The sequence below is a fragment of the Hemicordylus capensis genome, chromosome 6 (genome assembly GCF_027244095.1).
Source record: "Hemicordylus capensis ecotype Gifberg chromosome 6, rHemCap1.1.pri, whole genome shotgun sequence".
NCBI classification, from domain to species: Eukaryota; Metazoa; Chordata; class Lepidosauria; order Squamata; family Cordylidae; genus Hemicordylus; species Hemicordylus capensis.
In genome coordinates this window covers 136,153,955-136,174,614 of record NC_069662.1, presented here as the reverse complement: position 1 = coordinate 136,174,614, position 20,660 = coordinate 136,153,955, and the positions used below count along the sequence as shown (strand labels likewise).

General features: G+C 41.8%; 1 protein-coding gene across 1 annotated transcript in view; it reads left to right on the top strand.

Moving 5' to 3' along the window:
• ITGA8 (integrin subunit alpha 8) overlaps positions 1–20,660 on the top strand; it is a 175,619-nt gene that overhangs the window by 80,857 nt on the left and 74,102 nt on the right. Inside the window, exons 17-20 of the mRNA XM_053265690.1 lie at positions 584–738; positions 6,600–6,737; positions 7,935–8,002; positions 9,605–9,752. Of these exons, the coding sequence (XP_053121665.1) occupies positions 584–738; positions 6,600–6,737; positions 7,935–8,002; positions 9,605–9,752 (509 nt within the window). The remainder of the gene's footprint in view (positions 1–583; positions 739–6,599; positions 6,738–7,934; positions 8,003–9,604; positions 9,753–20,660) is intronic.

Genomic DNA, 20,660 nt, shown 5'->3' with positions numbered 1-20,660 from the left:
TCTTAGTCCAAGAAAACATATACAGGATTACAGCTCAAAGGAGATGAAAGCCAAAGCATCTATCCTTCATTGAAGTTATGAATATTTAAGTCTGTTCACCCGGATCCATCTAGTATCTTTCTTGTGCAGGACTCCACCATACATGGTGAAACTCCGATGCCCACAAAGTCTTCTCTATTCACTTCAATGCTATTCTTAAAAAAAATAGAGAGAGAATAACATATCCCAAATATGTGTGCATAGTATTTACAGCCTTCCTCCTTTCACCAAAATAGCAGCAACAGTGGCTAATCCCATTTTAAGTATTCTGCCCCTCCCATGACTGACTGATATAACCATCACATATTTTTACTTAGCAAAATATCTGAGATATGCATATATTTGTCTCCTTTAAAAAAATATTTTTAGGTAAGACTATTGATCAATTCAGCAGAGCATTGAACAGCAAATGGGGAAATGTACACCATGCAGGAAGTTACTTTTTTTAGATGCAGAGCAGCCCATGCACTTGATGAATTTGAACAGAACATGAACCATGTTATTGATTTGCTTTCATGATGTTTGATTTGCTTATATTCATTAGCTCTGAGAGTTGAACTGCAGTTAGATTCGCTAAAACCAAAAGGATCTGTTAAGCGGACCCTCTTCCTTGCTTCCCATCAGTCACAGTATGTCTCCCTCTTCGTGATAGACAGGCAGAAACGTCCCACTTGCAAGGACCTTGTGGTTTATCTCAGAGTAAGTTTTGTTCTTTTCTAGGTTATGAACATTATTTGTGGAGAGCAGTTGTTTCATAATATAGCTTGTTTGAATGATTGAACAAAGACATTAAAATTAAATTAATATAAGTAATTACAACTGTTTTAACCAGAGGTGTTCCTCACTCTCGAAAGTAAATAAGGCTATGGCAGTCGTGTAGCTTTGCCCAAGTGGCTTTAGAATGTGCTATGAATGGTAGGGCTACATCACTGAAAGTCGTGTTAATAAACAAGTGACAGCAATATTTCCCATGAAGTCTTTTCTCCTGATTGTATAAGTAAATGAGAGGTTAACATACCTGCTAAGACTGCTTGCCTTATGCAAAAACAAACTTTATGTTGTTTCACATGTGATAGGAGTTGCTCCCATCTTTGCTTAGTAGGATAGTGCATATGGCTTTGAGAGATCTGAATGTACCTAGATGTCGTAAATCTGTTAGCTCGGCTAACCCAACAGGATTTACAACCCCCTTCAGCACTCCCCCTGTGAGTTAACAGAAAGTAGGAGCGAAGCTGCACGAAGGAAAACAAAAAAACTCACAAAGTAAATAGTAAATGAATCAACTGAGTAATAACTGCAAAGAAAACAACAAAGCAAGGAATGAAAAAGAACAAAGGATACCAGAGTAAAGAATTAATGGAATAAGAGCACAGAGCATGAAAGAACAGAACAAGGGCAAATTGGAACTCTGAAAAGTTGAGAATTGAGAAACACGGTCCATGGTCAGCGAAAGTTGCTAACAGCATCTGAGTAATTCACAGACTGTTAAATATATATGGCTCAAGAGAACCAGCAGCCAATCAGGCTTCGCTGAGTCAGCACTTCTGCTTCCTCTCTTGTGATCTCCTGTGCCTGCGTGTCTCCCACTGAGCTTTCCTCTTGAGACGTCTTCTCAAGACAGGTGCAATCCCAGCCTCCTCCTCATCAGAATTCATGTCTGGCAGCTGTTCCGAATCCTCAGCTCCAGAGTCTGGTCTCCCTGCCAAATCCTGTTGCTGTGCCTCTGAGCCCTCACTAGCAGGCAAATTCTCCCATTCCTCCTCTGACTCTTCTGAGCCATGACACTTGTTTAGGATGTAGCTACAAAATTCAGATGCTGTTTACATTTCAGGAAGCTTGAGTTCTCCTCTGCCCACCTGCATAACTGTAAGCCCTCCCCTCAACCCATGTGACTATAGTTAGGGCTGGAGTCAGGACTACAGTGCTGCTGCCTATAACCTATGAGGATTACAGAGAGCATATAAAAGGACTCTACTGAAGCTTTAGCTCAGTCTGAATCATGGGGCTTCTTGAAGCTTGGTCAGACAAGCTCAGGGACTCCACAGTTCTCTAGAGTCTTAAAAGTTGGACTTCAGGGGCTTTTTCACAGCTCTTGGAATAGTGTCAAGAACTTGGACAAAAAGCAGAGCAATGGTTTCTATTTTTGTGAGTTTTGCTCAGCTGTTTATAACTCTCTTATTGAACTTACAAATTGCAATAAGAAAAGTGAAACTCATAAACATTTGGTTCATCTATTGCCTGCCATTTCCTTGGAAACATGCAGCCACGGAGAATGTTGTATGTATTCTAGGAAAGACGTTTAGTTCACAATGAAGTCCAACATTGTCCCATGGGATCTGAATGCACATTTTTATACATGCCCCAAGATCCTATGCAATGAAGCAATGATTCTATGGCAGGAATACAGGGGTTCATTCACATATATTGATGTAGAAAGTATTTCTTGAAGGTAGATATTTGAAAAAACAAACAAACCACACACCATGATATACCATGATATGAGCTATCAGTGCTGTCATGTACAGTATTAAAGCAATGTCCCTGTCAAATACTGCAAACATCAAATGACAGATAGCAAATATAATTGGACATTGAATATAGGTTTCAAATATCCAGAGAATAGTCAAGCATCCAAACATTTGGAGAATGTCTGACATAAATTTTTCAAAGGTTTTTTTTTGGGGGGGGGTGCAAATTCATTTCAGCTCTGCTTTTTTCAATGCACATACAAATAGGCTAGTGATACTCATATCTACCACACTATACTGTTCTGCTCTGGCTGCTCAGGAGGCAAGTCCAGGCTGAAGGACCTTGGAGAGCTCCGTGGGAGCAAATTGATCCAACAGAGTCCCAGCTCCAACTGAACCCGTTTATGCATCTTGGCCCTGACCACCAACCTCAGGCACCATCCCTCTGCTGCAGAATGTGGATCTTTAAAGAAGCAGCCTCTGAACCTGGAGCTGAGCATTTCGCCATCCCTCAGCCACCAATCACCTGCTGCGTTACCTGCACTGGAGAACAGACACTGAAGGGCAAGAGGGGTTCCTGATACATCTAGGTCTGATCCCTCCAGTGAGTCCAGCTCATGGGGGACCATCTCTGGGATTTCAGGTTCCGGGGGTTCATTCTCACTGTCAGGGCCTAGGTCCTGCACCTGAGCAGCTGGAGTTGGTGCTGGAGATTTGCCTGGCTCTTCCTCTCAAGATTGGAATTTTGGCTATTTCTTGCAGTCTGGGCCATGACACATATTGCATGAACAACTTTTGCAAATGTATTGGAGGAGTTATGGTACCATATCATAGGCATCTCTTCGAATGTTCTTGCGAACCTTCTGTTATAAATGACTGCCTGATTTCTATAGGTGATTTTGTAAAACATTCTCCCTCCACCTTGGGTTTCATGATCTTGGGAAACAATTAATAGTGTCTCTTGCCTAACATGATTTTTTTTTTTTAAAGAAAAAGCAAACTTAAGATGCAAACACAACATAATTGGCTACTTACCTGTACTTGTAGTTATTTTGATAGTTCATATGGATAGGCATTCTGTGGCCATCCTGCCAAAGTGGGATCGGGAAGTACTTTTTGGCAGTATGCATAGCAAAATAATGCTCAGGATAATCCAACACTGGAAAGGGGAATGCCCGATGTTCAAGCTGGTTTCAGAAAAGACTGAGGAATAAGAGACATCATTGCTGATGCATGCTGGATAATTGAGAAAGCCAAGGAATACCAGAAATAAGTCAATATGTGCTTTGTTGACTACAAAAAAGCCTTCAATTGCATCGACCAGGTCAAGTTGTGGAATATCCTTAGGAAAATGGGCATCCCAGAACATCTAATTGTTCTCGTGAGAAACCTGTACACAGGACAGGAAGCCACAGTTCAGACGGAACATGGTGAAACAGACTGGTTCCAGATTGGCAAAGGAGTAAGACAAGGCTGTATACTTTCTCCTTATTTATTCAACTTATATGCTGAACACATACTGAGAGAAGCTGGATTGGAAGAAGATGAGCGTGGTTTTAAAGTTAGAGGAAGAAACATCAATAACCTGCGCTACACTGATGACACCACTCTGATAGCTGAGAATGTGGATGATCTGCAAGCTCTAGTAATGAAAGTCAAGAAGCACAAATGTAAAGAAGACTAAACTAATGACAACGGGTACAACAACCAGCCTCAGAATTGATCATGAAGACACTGAAGTGGTAGATAGCTTCTGCCTTTTAGGATTGACCATCAACAGTAAAGGATCCAGCAGTCAAGAAATACACTGCAGACTAGCACTTGGTAGGGTTGCAATGAAGTCCTTGGAAAGGATATTTAGATGTCGTGACGTGTCTATACCTACAAAGATTAGAATCGTTGAGACAATGGTTTTCCCCATGACACTCTATGGATATGAAAGCTGGACTTTGAAGAAGAAAGATAGAAAAAGTAGTGGCGTTTTGAACTTTGGTGTTGGAGAAGACTTTTGAGGATACTATGGACAGGCAGGAAAACAAACAAATGGATCATAGAACAAATCAATCCAGAAATTTCACTCGAGGCACAAATGACCAGATTCAAACGAACATACTTTGGACACATTATGTGAAAACTCAGTTCTCTTGAGACGTCCATAATGTTGGGAAATGTTGAAGGAAAGAGAAGAAGAGGACAACCAGCAGCAAGGTGGATGGGCTCGATTACGACAGCAATGAATGCACCACTGAGAGACCTTGAAGGCCAAGTTGAAGACAAATCATCCTGAAGAGAATCTATCTATGTGGTCACTAAGAGTCGACACCAACTTGACGGCACTCAATCAATCAATCAAAGGAAAGTTACAGGAAATGGGGGGCACTCATTCACACAACTCTATATTTATTTATTTATTTATCAAATTTGTACACGGCCCCAAACTTTCGTCTCTGGGTGGTTAACAATAGCATAAAACAAGTTAAAATATATACAAAAACTTAAAACAATTTAACAATTATAAATCACCTACAAATTAAAACCTTAATTTTTAAAAATAGGATTAGAGGAGTGCCCAGTCAGGGTTGGAGAGTTGTATGTGCTCCTAATCGGCAATAATGTGAATTCAAAGGTAGGAAGAGGAGAGAGTAATTGTGTGGGAGCTGGGTAGGATGGCTTTTCATTCATCCTTGATAAAATGCTGGGGAAGGAATGTGGGTCGGCCACTCCTGTCCTCTCCAGATCCCACCTCCCACACAATCACTCTCTCCTCCTTTAAATTCAGACTATCACCAATTGGGAGTGCACACAGCTCTCCTAGCTTGACTGGGTCCTCCTCCAACCTTGTGTAGGGTCATGTGAATGAGCCTGGTGTGTTTTCAAAGAGGATCCTCCTTGGTTATGAAACAAATCCACACTATTGCCTCCACAGATCCACTTGTGTGCTGCGCCTTCTGCCAGGCAGGGAAGTGTTTGTGGGAACTGGTCTTTTTAGCATTACAATTTCATTATAGGCTACTGCTTTGAAATAGTTCTGAGTCTGTGCAACTTAGCAAGCTATTTTCTGAGTCTGAATGTGGCTCTGTGGAGGCAATGTGTTCTGGAAACTCCTACACAGGTGAGTAACTTGTTCTCTGTCCTTTTTAGCCTACTTTCCAGTAGGCTTATAAGATCACCCAGCATTCTGTGTGTGTGTGTCTGTGTTCCCACCCCCACCCCACCACTATCAACTTTGCAACACCTGGACCATTATGAACCAAATCAGGTACAGTTGTAGGAACACATAGAGACACCTCAACAGTGTAGTTTGTAATGATTTCATCCATCCCAATCCAAGATGACGGATGCGTAAACCTTTGAGGCACAATTGGGCTAATTTATGAACCCCTTAACAGATTTGAACTACTGCTGTAGGGACACATAGGGACACCTCAGTGGCATAGACTGTGACAACGTCATCCATCCCAGTTCAAGATGGCAGACACGTAAACTTTTGAGGTGCAAGTGCACTAGCTTGTGGACAGTTAACTCATTTGAACCAAATTTGCTACAGCTGTATGGACACATAGAGATGTCCCAGTGGTGTAGCTTGTGATGAAGTCATCCACCTTGACCCAAGGTGGTGAATGGATAAACCTTTAAGGCCAAAGTGCACTAACCTGAGAACTTTCTAACCCATTTGAACCAAATTTGATACAGTCATAGTGAGTGACCCACAGGGACACCTCAATGGTATAGTTTGTAATAATGTCATCCACCCTGATCCAAGATGGTGGATTCATGAACATTTGAGGTGCAAGAGATCTAATTTGTGAACCTCAATTTGAACCAAATTTAATCCAGATTTAGAAAGAGTGAAAGGAAAGTAGGCTGATTAGTTCTTACTAGAACAACTTGTTGAAGACTTGGGTTGCACTTCTATGTGCACTTAGCTGAGGTAAGTCCCGTTGAACTTGGAAAGTTTCATTTTTGAGTACATGGTCATAGAATTGGGCTGTTAATTGCTTTATCATTGAAGTAAGAACCTTTTTTTTTTTTTTACATTAATGAAATGTAATGTGTATATTGAAGGGTTTCCCTGTAATTTTCCTCCCACAGGATGAAACTGAATTCCGAGATAAATTGTCTCCTATTGGCGTTAGCTTGAATTACAGCTTGGATGAATCCACTTTTTCAGATGGTTTAGCTGTGAATCCAATATTGAACTATTATCAGGAAAACATCATTGAGGAGCAGGTATGGATCTTGCATACAAGCATGTGTAATTTGTTTCTGGTTTATTTGTATCCTGGTCCAAGCTGAACCAGGTTTCTCTCCAAGTCAGGGACCCAGGAGCACACCAGACTTCAGGGGCAGAGGCAGAACCTTGGTTAGCGCTGAGCAGAGAAGCAAGAGCTAAGCATTGAGACACAAAAGGGATGTTGTTCCAGCAACTTCTTGCAACAGACTGCCAATTTTTATAGCTACTACCCAGACAGTGTGAATTGGCCCCACCCTTTCGCTAGGAGGACTCTGTTTCTTAAAGGGTCCTTGTCCAATCTTGTAAGAGCTGGCTTTGGCAACACTCTAGGACCTCTGCTAAGAGTGGCAGATCCTCATGGAGGACAAAGGCAAGGCCATGTCCCTGGATCTTAGCAAGGGTGCCTCCCAGTGGGGCCAGGACTGAGGAAGCCACCCACCACTGCAGACACTTTTTGTACTATCTCTGTCTCTTCCAGTTGTTTTTCAGGTTGCTTTAAATGGACAGCATTCAAACTAAGTCCCACTGAAATTAATGGGACTTAAGTTAACCATGACTAACTTGTCTCAGAGATTTCAATGGTGCTTGTTAAGATCAATTAGTCTGGATGCTGCCCATTGTTTTTAAAGTTAGTTTTTTAACCTTTATCATTAACCTCATTGGACACTTTTGATAAACAGAAAGAGGAGATATAATTTTTTTCATAAGTAAATAGACACACATGTTATGCAGTCCAACAGCTATCAAGCTGTGTGGCATCTTTTTATAAGATGCTTTTTCCAAGATTTCAGCAGACCCTCTATACATGCAACAAGAGTTTAATTTTTTCATTATGGTGAGTTAATTGAACCAGACCTATCTGAAATTGTTGAAACTCTTCCAGTCTGCATTTTCTAAATGTTCTCATTCTCTTAGTCCCAACTAACTGTAACAGCATGTAAAACATAGTCGTTACAAGAATGAAGGAAAGATGAACGCTCTTTTTAATATGCAGAACATACATGGTATTTACAGATATAAGCAGTCACCTCTGGCTCTTTGTATTGGGATCAGGCTTTGCAAAGATCAAATATTTCCGGGGAGATATTTTTAATGACTATAAACAAACAAACAAAAAAGAAAGGAGAGGAAATGGCTGGAATTCCTTTTGAACAGAACCCTAACACAAGTGATGCATGTTTTGGACAATGCAGGCTTACATTCTTGTGGATTGTGGAGAGGACAACTTGTGCATTCCTGACTTGAAACTTTCCGCTGTGCCGTAAGTTTGAACAAATAAACTTGTGTATTGCACTTAATGGAATAAAGGTGTTCATTAAAAAAACTGCTTGGGAAAGGGAAAAAAAAAAACCAGGACTGCCCTTGCGATAGGAAGGAGATCTTAACTACCACACGCTGAGACAAGTTTTTAAGACTCTGGTTCACCTTTTATGGATCTGAAATGTGCAACTTCAAAGGTTTTTTGCATTTTTACAAAGTCACCTTTGTACATCTCCACTTAGTCTACTTTGCTTATTTCAACAAAAATATGTTAGGTACTCTTTCTGCACTTGAAGAAAAACATGTGTAATTAGGTTTTGGTGGGCAGGCGGGGTGTGTTTCCTTCAAAGTTGCAGCCTTCTCTTTTGGCATCTGTGCCAAAAGGATAATGTTGGATAGAGGCATATTAGAGTTGCAGGTAAGGATGAAGAATACATCATCTCCAGGTCATTTCCTAGAATAATTCTGGCCTTGTACCATCTGTGCCATTTGCCAAAGTACCCTTTCACCCTGCTTTCTAATGGGAGAGTGCTAACCAATAGAGAGGATGCATGCTTTCCTAGCGAAAGCCCAAAGTTTAATCCTATCATGTTTAATTGATATTGCCAATAAACCGACTTGGAATGGTTCCTGCTTCTGCATATGAAGCTGCATTATGCTAAATCAGACTATTGATTCATCTAGCACATTATTATCTACATTGACTGGTTGTGGCTCTCCAGAATTTCAGACAGAATCTTTCCCGGCTCCAGTTGGACGTTCCAGGAATTGAACCTGGGACCTTTTGCATGCAAAGTATATAATCTGCTATTGAGCTATAGTCTCATCCCTAAAAGATAGCTATCAGTAATGGGAGTGGAGGTGAGGAGAGCTGGTTTGTGGTAGCAAGCATGACTTGTCCCATTAGCTAAGCATGGTCTGCCCTGGTTGCATATGAATGGGAGACTAGAAGTGTGAGCACTGTAAGATATTCCCCTCAGGGGATGGAGCTGATCTCAAGTTCCCTACCTGGCTTCTCCAAGATAGGGCTGAGAGAGATTCCTGCCTGCAACCTTGGAGAAGCTGCTGCCAGTCTGTGAAGACAATACTGAGCTATATAGACCAATGGTCTGACTCAGTAGATGGCAGCTTCCTGTGTTCCTAAGTGATCATGTAAGGCTAGATGTATCATAGATTTTACTTGGGACCTGTTCACACAATCTTGTTTTTGTTTTACATTGCTTGATGTTAATATGAGCTGACATTTTTCAGTGTATTTGTATTATTGAACTGGACTTGTGGATAATTCAGCACAGATCTAGATAATGCCTCAACACAGACAGATTCAACCTCCTTCTCAAAGATTTTTCAGGACATTTTGAGTCACAATCTTGATTTGTGCCAAACGGTTTGCAAAGGCAGGTTTTGGGTTTTGCAGGTTGAGCAGTGCTTCCGGTAACTGCATAGGTGGGCATTTGCAAAGTGCAGATTAGTGAAACAAAAATGGGAATGGCTCTTCACAATTGCAGAAGGTGTTGGGTATTCTGAATCACAATTTGTGCAGAAATAAACACTGTGGTTTGGGTTTTTAAACGGTCTTGTGAAATATACGTTCTGTCAACAGAGATAGAGATCAGATTGTTATTGGCGAAGAAAACTGTGTCGTGCTTCTGATAAATTCAAGAAATGAAGGGGAAGGCGCCTACGAAGCTGAGCTGCATATAAAGATACCTCCAGAGGCAGATTATACTGGCGTTGAGCGTAACAACAAGGTAATGCTAAACAGATATGAACTGGATTACTACTTCCCCCCCGACAGGGAGAGGTGCAGCCCATTCTCTAGGACCTGACTGCAGAGCCTTGAGTGCTTTCCCTTGGGAGCAGAGCTTAGCTGTGGAGGGAGGAGCCGAGCTGTGCTGAGGAGAGCTACCAGGTGGAGAGGAAGTTAGTTGAGGTTCCAAGGAGAGAGGCTGAGTCCTGAACAGGGAGCTTCCAGTTCATTACCATTCTATAATAATCATAAACAGTCTTTTAAATTGGTGGTGGGGGGTAACAATTGGGATCTCTTTTCAACTGGTTTTTAATTTAATATTGGACCTGTTTAGCCTAACTTCCTGAAGTAGAGAACTAGCTGCCAATCATATGCATGCTGACCCAGGAATACATCCCATTGATTTTAGTGGAGCTTACATCTAGATATGCATAGGGTATTAGCTAATTTAAAAAACGGCTTCAGTCAGTGCCGAGCAAATTGTGCTGTCTGCAGACTGAAGAGAAGCAAGATACACACAATGGCCAGCGGGTCAATGTAGACAAAATAAAACCTGTGAGTAAAATGCCTAATGAAAAGGTTATTATAGCTTTCTGCAAAATACCTTGCTTCATTGCACAATGGAATCATAGAATTTTAGAGCAGCAAAGTACCTTGGAGACCTTCTAATCCAACCCCCTGCTCAAAATTCTAGCCTTTCCAGCAGGGGTGTAGCTATAACTGAGCTAAAGGGTTCAAAAACCCAGGCCCCCAGCTCTTGAGGGGCCCCCAGATCCACCCCTCCCTATTTTCTTTATTATCTCCCTCACTCTGAGGGGCCGCCAGAGATAGGTGTGAAAATGGGCCCCCTCTCCCCTAGTCACGCCCCTGCTTTCCATATCAGATTTAATCTTGATTCTGTTTCCTAAGTTGCCAGCTATTTCCCCTGCCCACCACAGTGTCACCTGCAGATTTGATTAGCATCCCCTCTGCTTCCTTCTCCAAGTCATTGATGAAAATGTTGATCAGCACAAGACCCAGGAGGAAAGAGCTTTCTGGCACTCCACTCAGTACCTTTCTCCAAGATGGTGTGGTGCCGTTAATGGGACTCACTGGGTGGGCACAGTTCTTTAACTACTTGTGAATCCTCCTAGCAGTGGCAGCAGCAGCAGCATCTAGCCCACATTTTAACATCTTGTCAACAGGGATATTGTGGGAGACTTGCTCAAATGCTTTCCTGAGATCAAGATACTCTATGTAATAAAGTTATTACATAGCATTCCACAGTTATGTCCACAGCATTCACTCAATCTACTAAACTAATAACTAGCTTCCTTCCCTTCCTTCTCTGATGTGAATGACGTCAGTTAGCTTTATTATTCAAAGAATGTTCCATAATCAAATTCCACAAGTATTCCATAATTTTCATGTTGATAAACTACTAGTTCTTTGATTTATTTGCTTTAATCCATCTGCATGCATGATTAAAAAGAAAATTCCTTTTACAAAAATTACAAATATTCACAAATTCCTTTTACAAATATTAAATTTATTATTTTATTTTATGTATCCATTTATTTATATAGTGCTCGACTCCGAAGGTGCTAGGCAATTCACACAAATAAATACAATAAAAACATAACAAAACAGCTTTTAAAACAATTTAAAATGTGATAGATATAACTTATTACTTGTCAATTGAATAAACAGTTGTCACGTGCATTTTAACAAGCAGTCAATATTCATAATGAAGATGGTCACATCTTCAACCCTCTCCCTATAATCCTTAAACACATTTCTGGGGTCCCTATCAATGGAGAGGAACCTCGTAATGCTGCTATTTATTATTTGGAGTAAGGTGGAAGGTAAGTGGCCTGAATCTTGAAATAACACTTTTTTCATTTAAATATGTAGCTTTTCCATAAAACCTATTTCTGAGGCATGGTGCACAACAAAACAGTTATAATAATGTTGTTTAATAAGCCATGTGGAGATTGAACTGAGCTGGACGTAGTTCATTTTACTTGAAAGCACAAGGAGGAGTCCTTTTGGAGGAGCTGAGATGAAATTCTATCCCCTAAATACACAGACCATTCATGTGCACACTGTTGGGCAAAAAGAAGATATCAACTCATCTAACTACAAAGCTTGCAAGTTGATACACTATGAACTTTATTTTGGATGGTTCAAAGCATGACACCCAAAAAAGGAACTAAGGTGTGCCAAGTTAATTTCCTTTTTCGAAGCAAAGGTTTTTGTTGTGTTGAAAATAGCTTCCTGCTCCTCTTCTGTTAGTCGTCGTACTAATATATAAAACTTGGTGAAGGGGGAAAAAGACAAGAAAGGAACTGATGCCATTGTTTAAAGTTATATTTTTTTAAATTTAAAAAAGCTTAATCTTGTATGTACAGACATATCTTAGAAAATATCCTGAAACCTTTCTGCCAAATGTATTTTGATGTTCTGTCCTCTCAAACATGTAACTTTAAGGATTACAGCACTGAAGCTTTTAAAATCACGTTATGAGTTTATAGGTTGCCAGGAGGTTGTGTTAAAATTATGGACATGATCCATCTCCTATGGATGTTGCTCCCTGTAGCACGAGTAACTTGCAAACTGCGGCTTGAAGAAAGGTGAATTGTCATATGAGAGCTGCATAACTGTCTTCTATTGTGAGTGATGGTCTGTATCCTGTCCAGCAGGAATACGCCCTCTGGTGATCCGTCCCCCGTAGGTAGAGCGGCGCCTGTACAGGCATCAGTAATGGAACTCAGGCTATATTTCTCTTGTGAATTTAGGATGAGAATGGATTGCAAGATCTATTTAACAGAATTATTATTATTAGTAGTAGTAGTAGTATCAGTAATAGTGGCAGCAGCACTGATAATATATGACTTTTCAACAAAAACATTCTCAAAGCGATTTACATAGCAAAAAAGAATGAGAAGAAAGGTTACTGTTTTTAGACTTGCAGTCTAAAAAGAAAACACGAAGGAGACACCAGCAAGAGCCACTGGAGATGCTATGCTGTTCTGAATAGAGATAGTTGCTCTCCCTCTCCTAAATATAAGAGAGCCACCGCTGTAAAAGTTTCCCCTTTGCCCAGTTAGCAAAGGGATTGAGGTAGAAATGACCAAATCCGCCCCAGGAATTTCTGAGACATTTTACATCTCATGCACAGATCTTTAGGATGTGTGTGTTACTTATTCTAGGGGGAAATTAGCAAGGAATTGTTCCTAATGGAAGTAGTGCTGCGGAAGTGTCCACACACTATTTTAGGTCATTGTGCAACTGCCCGCATCCTCATAAGAACAGCCCTGCTGAATCAGGCCCAAGACCTATCTAGTCCATCATCCTGTTTTACACAGCGGCCCACCAAATGCCTCTGGGAAGCTCACAGGCAGGAGGTGAAGACATGCCCTCTCCCCTGGAGCTTTTTCAGATGGTGACTTTACGGCAACTTTACTTTGTGAGGGTGTGTGTGTGTTCACATATCAGCCAGATTTACCCCAAAGTCCATGCAATATTTCAGAGAGCTCTTCATATACGATTCAGGTTTCTCTCTCCGTATTGGAACCTAGCCCAATTCATGTCCTGGGTTAAAAAAAAATCCTCTTTTTTCATAGAAATATCTGTTATGCACTGAACTCCCAGTAAAGCCTTGTGGTAAAGCCTACTGCTGTTGCTCCCCTGCAGTTGTTATTTAGAGGCATCCTTCTTCTGCACCTGGAAGTCCTATAGCCTGGGCGTCCTATAGCCGTCAAGACTATAGAGGAGAGGAGAGCTGGTCTTGTGGTAGCAAGCATGACTTGTCCCCTTCGCTAAGCAGGGTCTGCCCTGGTTGCATATGAATGGGAGACCAGAAGTGTGAGCACTGGAAGATATTCCCCTCAGGGGATGAAGTCGCTCTGGGAAGAGCAGAAGGTTCCAAGTTCCCTCCCTGGCTTCTCCAAGATAGGGCTAAGAGAGATTCTTGCCTGCAACCTTGGACAAGCCGCTACCAGTCTGTGAAGACAATACTGAGCTAGATGGACCAATGGTCTGACTCAGTATATGGCAGCTTCCTATGTTCCTATGACTAGTAGCCATTGATAGACCTCCATGAACATCCTCCAGACCACCAGGGCTGCCTTTCACATGCACAGCAGCCAAGGCAGGTATGGACCACCGGCGTTAGGTTGCTCAATACAGCAGCCACTGGTTCCTAAATACGTGTACTCTGAAGCCGTTGTCACTGATTCTGTTGGCACTTGTTTCCATGTAACTTCGAGTGTAGGAACTGTGTACTAGAATGTCAACAGCTGGCACTCAGCTCATTACTACCCAGACCCTGAGGGAAATAATCACATTGTGGCCAGCGATTAATCATCCTCATGAAAGCTGCTCTGCCAGTTTTAAAACCTACAGCTTTATTAATCCAAGAGGTTTAGTAGGTGTCCTTTTTCATCCGCATTCCAGTCATTTCCACTTGAAACACAATCCAGGTTGTGCTAGTGCTAATTGGTCAGGTTTTGCTACTGTTCAGAACTGTGAAGTAGGCCATGTGTTGCTATAAAAGGAGAGAGAGAGAAGCTCTGTTGGTCTCGTAAAAGACTAATATGGCTAAATGTACACAGATGTCAATGGATGTACATATGTGATCAAAGGTGCTGCCAGTGTGTCATTTCTTCATGGCAATGACCCAGATCTTTCTTCCTCATTACAACCGGAAATGTCTGCAATCTTGCCATCCCCTTGAATTAAGTGGGTTTAGAAAGGGTTTCTTGGGGAGAGCAGCATTTTCATTCCTTTAGGTTGCTGTCTCCCAGATGGTGTTCTTAGGAAACCTGGCGTTCCTTGAAATTCAGGGTTCCTCAATGAGAAGATCAGTAATAGCAAACATGTTATAAAGTTCCAGGGGATTGAACTAGGCAACCTGGTAGCAGGGACCTAGGGACCTTAGTCCGTGCACCACTGGGTCAGCTCTCAGGTATGGGCGACTGATGGTTTGGTCTTTACTGTGCTGCATTGTCACTCGGATAATGGCCAGAAAGAGTATTGCAGCTTATCAGCTCAGCCTGACCAGGTGATCTGGAAAGCCAGCAAGTGCTTGATAACCTTATGTAACCATTGCTTCAGACACAGTTCCTCAGCAGTTTGTGTTAGTACAGTAGACTTCTGTGCCTCGCCTCACTTGTGACACCTTTGGCATCTTGCCCAGGTACCTTTTGGTATGCCAGCATAGCGTAGTGGTTAGAGTGTTGGACAAGGACTGGGAAGACCCAAGCTCAAATCCCCATTCAACCATGAAACTAACTGGGTGGCCAGTCACTTAACTGTCAGCCTAACCTACCTCACAGGGTTGAGTAGGATATACATGTAAAAGTGGCGGGGCGGGGGGGATAAACCATGGCCCTGAGTTGCAGATTTGACCTCATAGGGCCCTAGTAAAAGCTTCCCAAAAGAACAATGTGCCTACCAGTCCAGACCTTTCTTTGCAGTGTTCAGTCACAGGTAAGGGTTCTAGGTCACACTCTCTAAATTCATGTATAGCAAAAGTGAGGCCCAGCAGGCCTAGCAAGTGCTTCCCAGGAACCAAGTATGTGTCCTAGTTATTTATTTTTATGTTTATATCCTGTTCTTCCTCCAAGGAGCCCAGAATGTGGTGTATATGCTTATGTTTATCCTTACAACAACACTGTGAGGTAGGTTAGACTAAGAAATAAATGACTTTCCCAGAGTCACCTAGTAAGAATGGGGATTTGAACTCTGGTCTCCCAGGTCCTAGTCCCACATTCCTCTCCCAGAGGTTTCATAGCAAATGTAAAGGTTTTTTTGGCAGAAAAACAGTATGGAAGGTTTCCCTGACTAGAACATAGGACATTTGGGAACTAATGCTTTGGGTCAGTGCTACTCGGTCTATCTGACACACGCACACACACTCTTCTACCCCATGTGCCTTCTTTGTAGATGATGTACATTTTGTTCACCATGGACACACTCCAAACTTGTGGTTTTTTCCCCACCAAATGTGTGAAGCAGTCCTAAGTACTGTGGGTTTTTTTAAATTTAAGAAAATATTTTTACAATGAGAAATAAAGATGATAATATTAAATACAAAACATGAGAACAAAGAGAATACATGTATTTAGAAAGAAACAAGTAGCAAACTAAAAAAGATTTTATTCTCATTATGAGGTGATCACTTTATATAATAGTTAAATAAACAAGATAAACTTCAAAATGACCTCTTTAATGCATAAAAGATATTAAAGTAACTTAAAGATTTTCATACAAAACATGTAAGCTAAAATAAAACTGAGCAAACTTTTTGGTGTGAAATACCAACCTCAGGGCTCCATTTAGCATGCCAACTGAAGGCACTTAAATACAGAAGCTGGGAACCAAAAGTAGCAAACAAATTAGAGATGTTCACAAATCATTTTTTTGCTATTTGAGGTCACACTCTGCCAGATTCAATTCAACCTTGAATCTTGCCCCCTTGAATCAGCCCAAATTAGATTGGAATTTGAATCAATTTGGGGAAAATTTAAAGGGCCAGTGGACACTAGAGCAGGTAGGGTGGTAGTGCCCAATTGGTGGCAATTACCACCCAAACCCCAAAGGAATAGGGCAAAGGGGTGATTTTTATTACGAATTTTTGAGTTTTAAGTGGTTTTATTTTTTCTGCCATAGGGAATAATGGGGATTCAAAGCAGCCCCATTACTCCTTGTGGGTAGTGCCAAGGTGGTCCAAAGTGTGTTAGGGGAAAGGACTCATTTGGTGCCAACTACCCCCAACCCTCAAGCCAGCGGGATACTCAGTGGGTTTTTTTGTGTTTTAGGAATTTTTGAAGTGTTTCAACTCTTTAGTGTGTTACAACTTTTATCATAATGAATCCCTTACACATCAAAGAGTACCCCACTGGCTTTCAGGTCTGGGGGAATTAGTGGCCGCATGTGCCAATGACCCCCCCAACCTGCAAACCAGTGGGGTACTCAGTTCATTTTTTGAGTTTTTTGGATTATTTAGACTCTTTGGTGTGTAATGAATCTTCATAGGGATTCATTATGATAAAAAGTCATAACGCACCAAAACACTTTAAAAATTCCTTTTAAAAAAGCTGAGTACCCCACTGGCTTGTGGGTTGGGGGATAGTTGGCACCCAATGTGCCCAACCCCCAACCCACTTTGGACCTCCTTGTTGCTACCTGTGTGGAGTAATGGGCTGCTTTGAATCCCCATTATTCCCTATGGCAGAAAAAATAAAACCTCTTCAAACTCAAAAATACTTTTTTTTTTAAATCACCCCTTTGCCCAATTTCTTCTGGATTTGGGTGACAGTTGACATCTATGGGGCATGATACAATGGCAATGACAGGGAAAATCGAATCTCAAATTGATTCTAATCAAATCTGGAGAGGTTTGATTCAAGTTCTGTTTTGGCCAGGGGTGATGGCAGATTCATTTTGAGTTTGAATCACTCTAATCGACCCGTTCAAGTCAAATCAATTTAACCTCAAAACGATTTGCATATCCCTAAAAGAGATAATAGATAGCACATGAGGGGAAAGGGAGCAGACCTTTTGCCGAGAAGATATTGACACTTTCTGTGAGCAGTATATCTCATGGCTTCTTTAATCTCATCCTTAACATTAATATTAGGTTCCAATTGTTCTATGAAAATTGCTTCCTTGATCTTACATCTTATTAAATTCCCTTCATCAGCCAATAATGATACTTTTGTTTTTGTCACTTTATTTTATCACTGATATACCATCTTAAATAGACAAGACAAGAAAACAAAGTATATTTTAAAATATACTCATTTCAGTTTTACATATGCAACTTAAAGTGAAATTATACTGAAGAGAAAGCACAAGAGCCGCATATTATCTTCAAAAATTAGTCTCTTCCTGTCTGAATTATACCCATAGAAGAATGGACCTGCAACAAAATGTTCCTCTACATCTATGGTGTTCAGGTGTTACCTGAGCCTGTGGCTAAGCATGGTGAAAAACAACAGTTAGCAACAAAGACAGAATTGCCTGTTCTAACTTCAGTCTTAATTCATATGCAACTTTTATTTTTTCTGTTTGTTGAGTGGCAGGGACTAATGCCCAGTCCTGGCTGCTTTTCAAAGCCGTTCTTCCTCAGAAACACAAAACTGTAAAAGGAGCAAGGTTTGGTAATGTCTCCACTGCTGTGGAAATATGCATTTTTTTATCTTGACAGGCAAGCCTCAGGGAGGGCCGTGTTTCCAAAGAGCTTCTGCTTGAATGAGGAAAAACTCATGAAGGTTACCTATTGGCAAGTGCCTGGGATATCACCACACACCTTTTCCCCTCCAACCTCAGGAACAGTTTGGCAGCTGTTTTGATTTGTGTGTGTTTAAGATGAATGCATATTTAAATAAATGTACAAATGCACTTTTAAAAAATTAAAAGGGGACCAGCAGCCCATATTATGCCTAAAGAAGAGGAGAAGACTTGCATCTCATCTTGACTTTCTGCTCACCTCAAAATGGATTACTTTGTTGAGCTTCCATGGGTAATACTAAACAAAAAGTTGATGTTTTGTTAAGATTTTTACATAGTGAAATGTTCCACCTCCCCTGTCAGTCCTCCCACCCTTCTCCCACTTTGTGGAGGAGGAAGGATTAACCACTAGTAGGGAGAACTGCTGAGGAGTATGGGATTTGTAGTTTTCTGTATCTATGGATTGTTAGGTAGACAGAGGGAGCTAAAATTCCATACTTGTTGGTAGGAAGTAATACTCTTAACTGTAGTGAGGAGCAGCATTTTCAGGTACAGAGAGGCTGGTAGGGTATCTCTCTAGAAATTCTCCTTCCCCACTGCCATTTATTCCCCCCTGCAAATTTAAGTCTTTTTGTTTGGGACAGGAGCATGACTGGCCCAAAGGTCAGAGGCACCACAGGTGAAGCTCACCTGGGCACCCCCTGTTGCCTCCCCAGGTGCCCCCTCCGCCCGCCTGAGCAGCCTTCTGGGCACTGCAAGTGGGAGGATGGGCAGTGAGGAGGCAATGAGGAGTGTGTGTCCGCCGCTGCCTCTCCCCACCATTTTGCAGCAGTGACGGCAGTGAGGAGGGCAGGCATGTGATGGGCAACGCCTGTGAGCTTTGTGCCCTAAGGGGCGCTTAGCTCACTTTAATGGGTGGACTGACCCTGGATAAGAGTGGGAGAACTGGCTAGAGGGTGAGGGTTACTGCATTTCGAACCTGTTTGGACAGGTTTGGGCCCGGCTAGAAACGTGGAAGGGCTTCTTGAACTGAGGGAGTTTATACATCTAACTCCCCACTAGGGATGTACAAACAGATTTGAGGGTCAAACCGAACCAACCCCTGTCCGGTCCAACCCCAGACTGGACACACATACACCCGGCCCATTCAGGGGGTTCGCGAATTTTAAAAAATATCTTTAATTTTTTTAAAAAAAGCTTACTCCCTCCAGGGGAGTTCTCTGAGGTGGCGGGGGGGCGGTCCATGAAGGTTACTCCTCCTCCCATCCATCCATGCACTGAGTACTTCCTTTTATTTCCGGCTGAGGAGGACACCAGGGCAGCAGAGTGGTCCGCTGGTCCCCCTAATGGACACTTTTTAAATGGAGTGCCAGCAGGGAAGTGTGGTGGGTGTGGTAAAGGTACCTTCCCCCAGCCTTAAATGTATGCCCCCCCCGCCTTCGAACCAGTGTAACTGCCGAGCGGTCGAACCAGATCGGAGTCCCATAAAGGGCCTCCAAATCGGTTCCATGCACATCCCTAGTGTATAGTGTGTTTTTATACACTACAGAAGGAAAAGCCCTCAATCTGATTTCAAACAGGACAGCAGGAAAATATACAAGTTATTTATATATGAACTACTGTTAGAAGCACAAAAAAACAAAGTAGTAAGTATAAGTAGAAACATATTGAGAAAGAACCATTTTTTCATATTTCTCTCTAATTTTTTTCATCTGTGTGCAGAATGAGTTTTGTTCTGGGTGGCAGTATCGAGGCAGTGTGTGCGCACCTGCATTCAAAGTGGGGCCTTCCTGATTCAACCTGAGTGGGGTCTAAAATTAACTGAGTGGACATAAAAAAATGTTTGAGTGCACGCACATGTGCATGTCTTAGAGGGAACACTGCTGCTTGCCCTACCCTAAGGACTACCCTGCCTCAAATTCACAAAAATGTAGCACCCTCCATATTTCCTCATGTAGGGTAGTGTAAATCTTACAACTCCATGTTGAAACCATTAATCACTTCACAATGACATACATAATGTTTCAGAAATGGTCCATATACACCCCTCTATACATGCCAATGTTCTGTATCTCAGATGGTAGCTGCATTGGTTTGCAGAAGCTGCATGAACATGGGCCAGCACACAGTTTGGTAAGAAATTTTTTAATGCAATGGAGCCTCAACATGCGAAAGCACATTGGAAGCCTCTGCATGGGAGGTTTGGCAAGAGAGAGAGAAGCCCACAATTGGCTCCACCTCTCACAGTAATTTCAGTGACTTTCATTGAGTAGTTTAGTCAGGATATCAGCCAGTGATTGTCCCAAGGTCATCCAGTGACACTTGCATTTGTATAATGTTTTTGAGTGTTCAAAGCACTTCACGTGTACTGTCTTGATATAACACTTATGACAACTGGGTAAGGTAAGTATTAGTATCCCCATGTAGCAACTGGATTGCTGACAGGGAGCTCATGCCAGAAAAAAATTCTAAATTGAGAGAGTCCTGATTCGCAGCTCAGTTTTACTCAAGACACTATGCCAGTTCTTGGATGGGTAGGGAATTGAACCCAGGTTCCCCCACAGTCCTAGTGTAACCACTATACCACATTGGCTCTCTCTTAAAAAAAAAAATCAAAGTTCAACTCTGTTGCAATGACAGTACAGTACAGGGACAAGGCAACTGGTTAGCTTGATGTTCATGCCTTAGATAT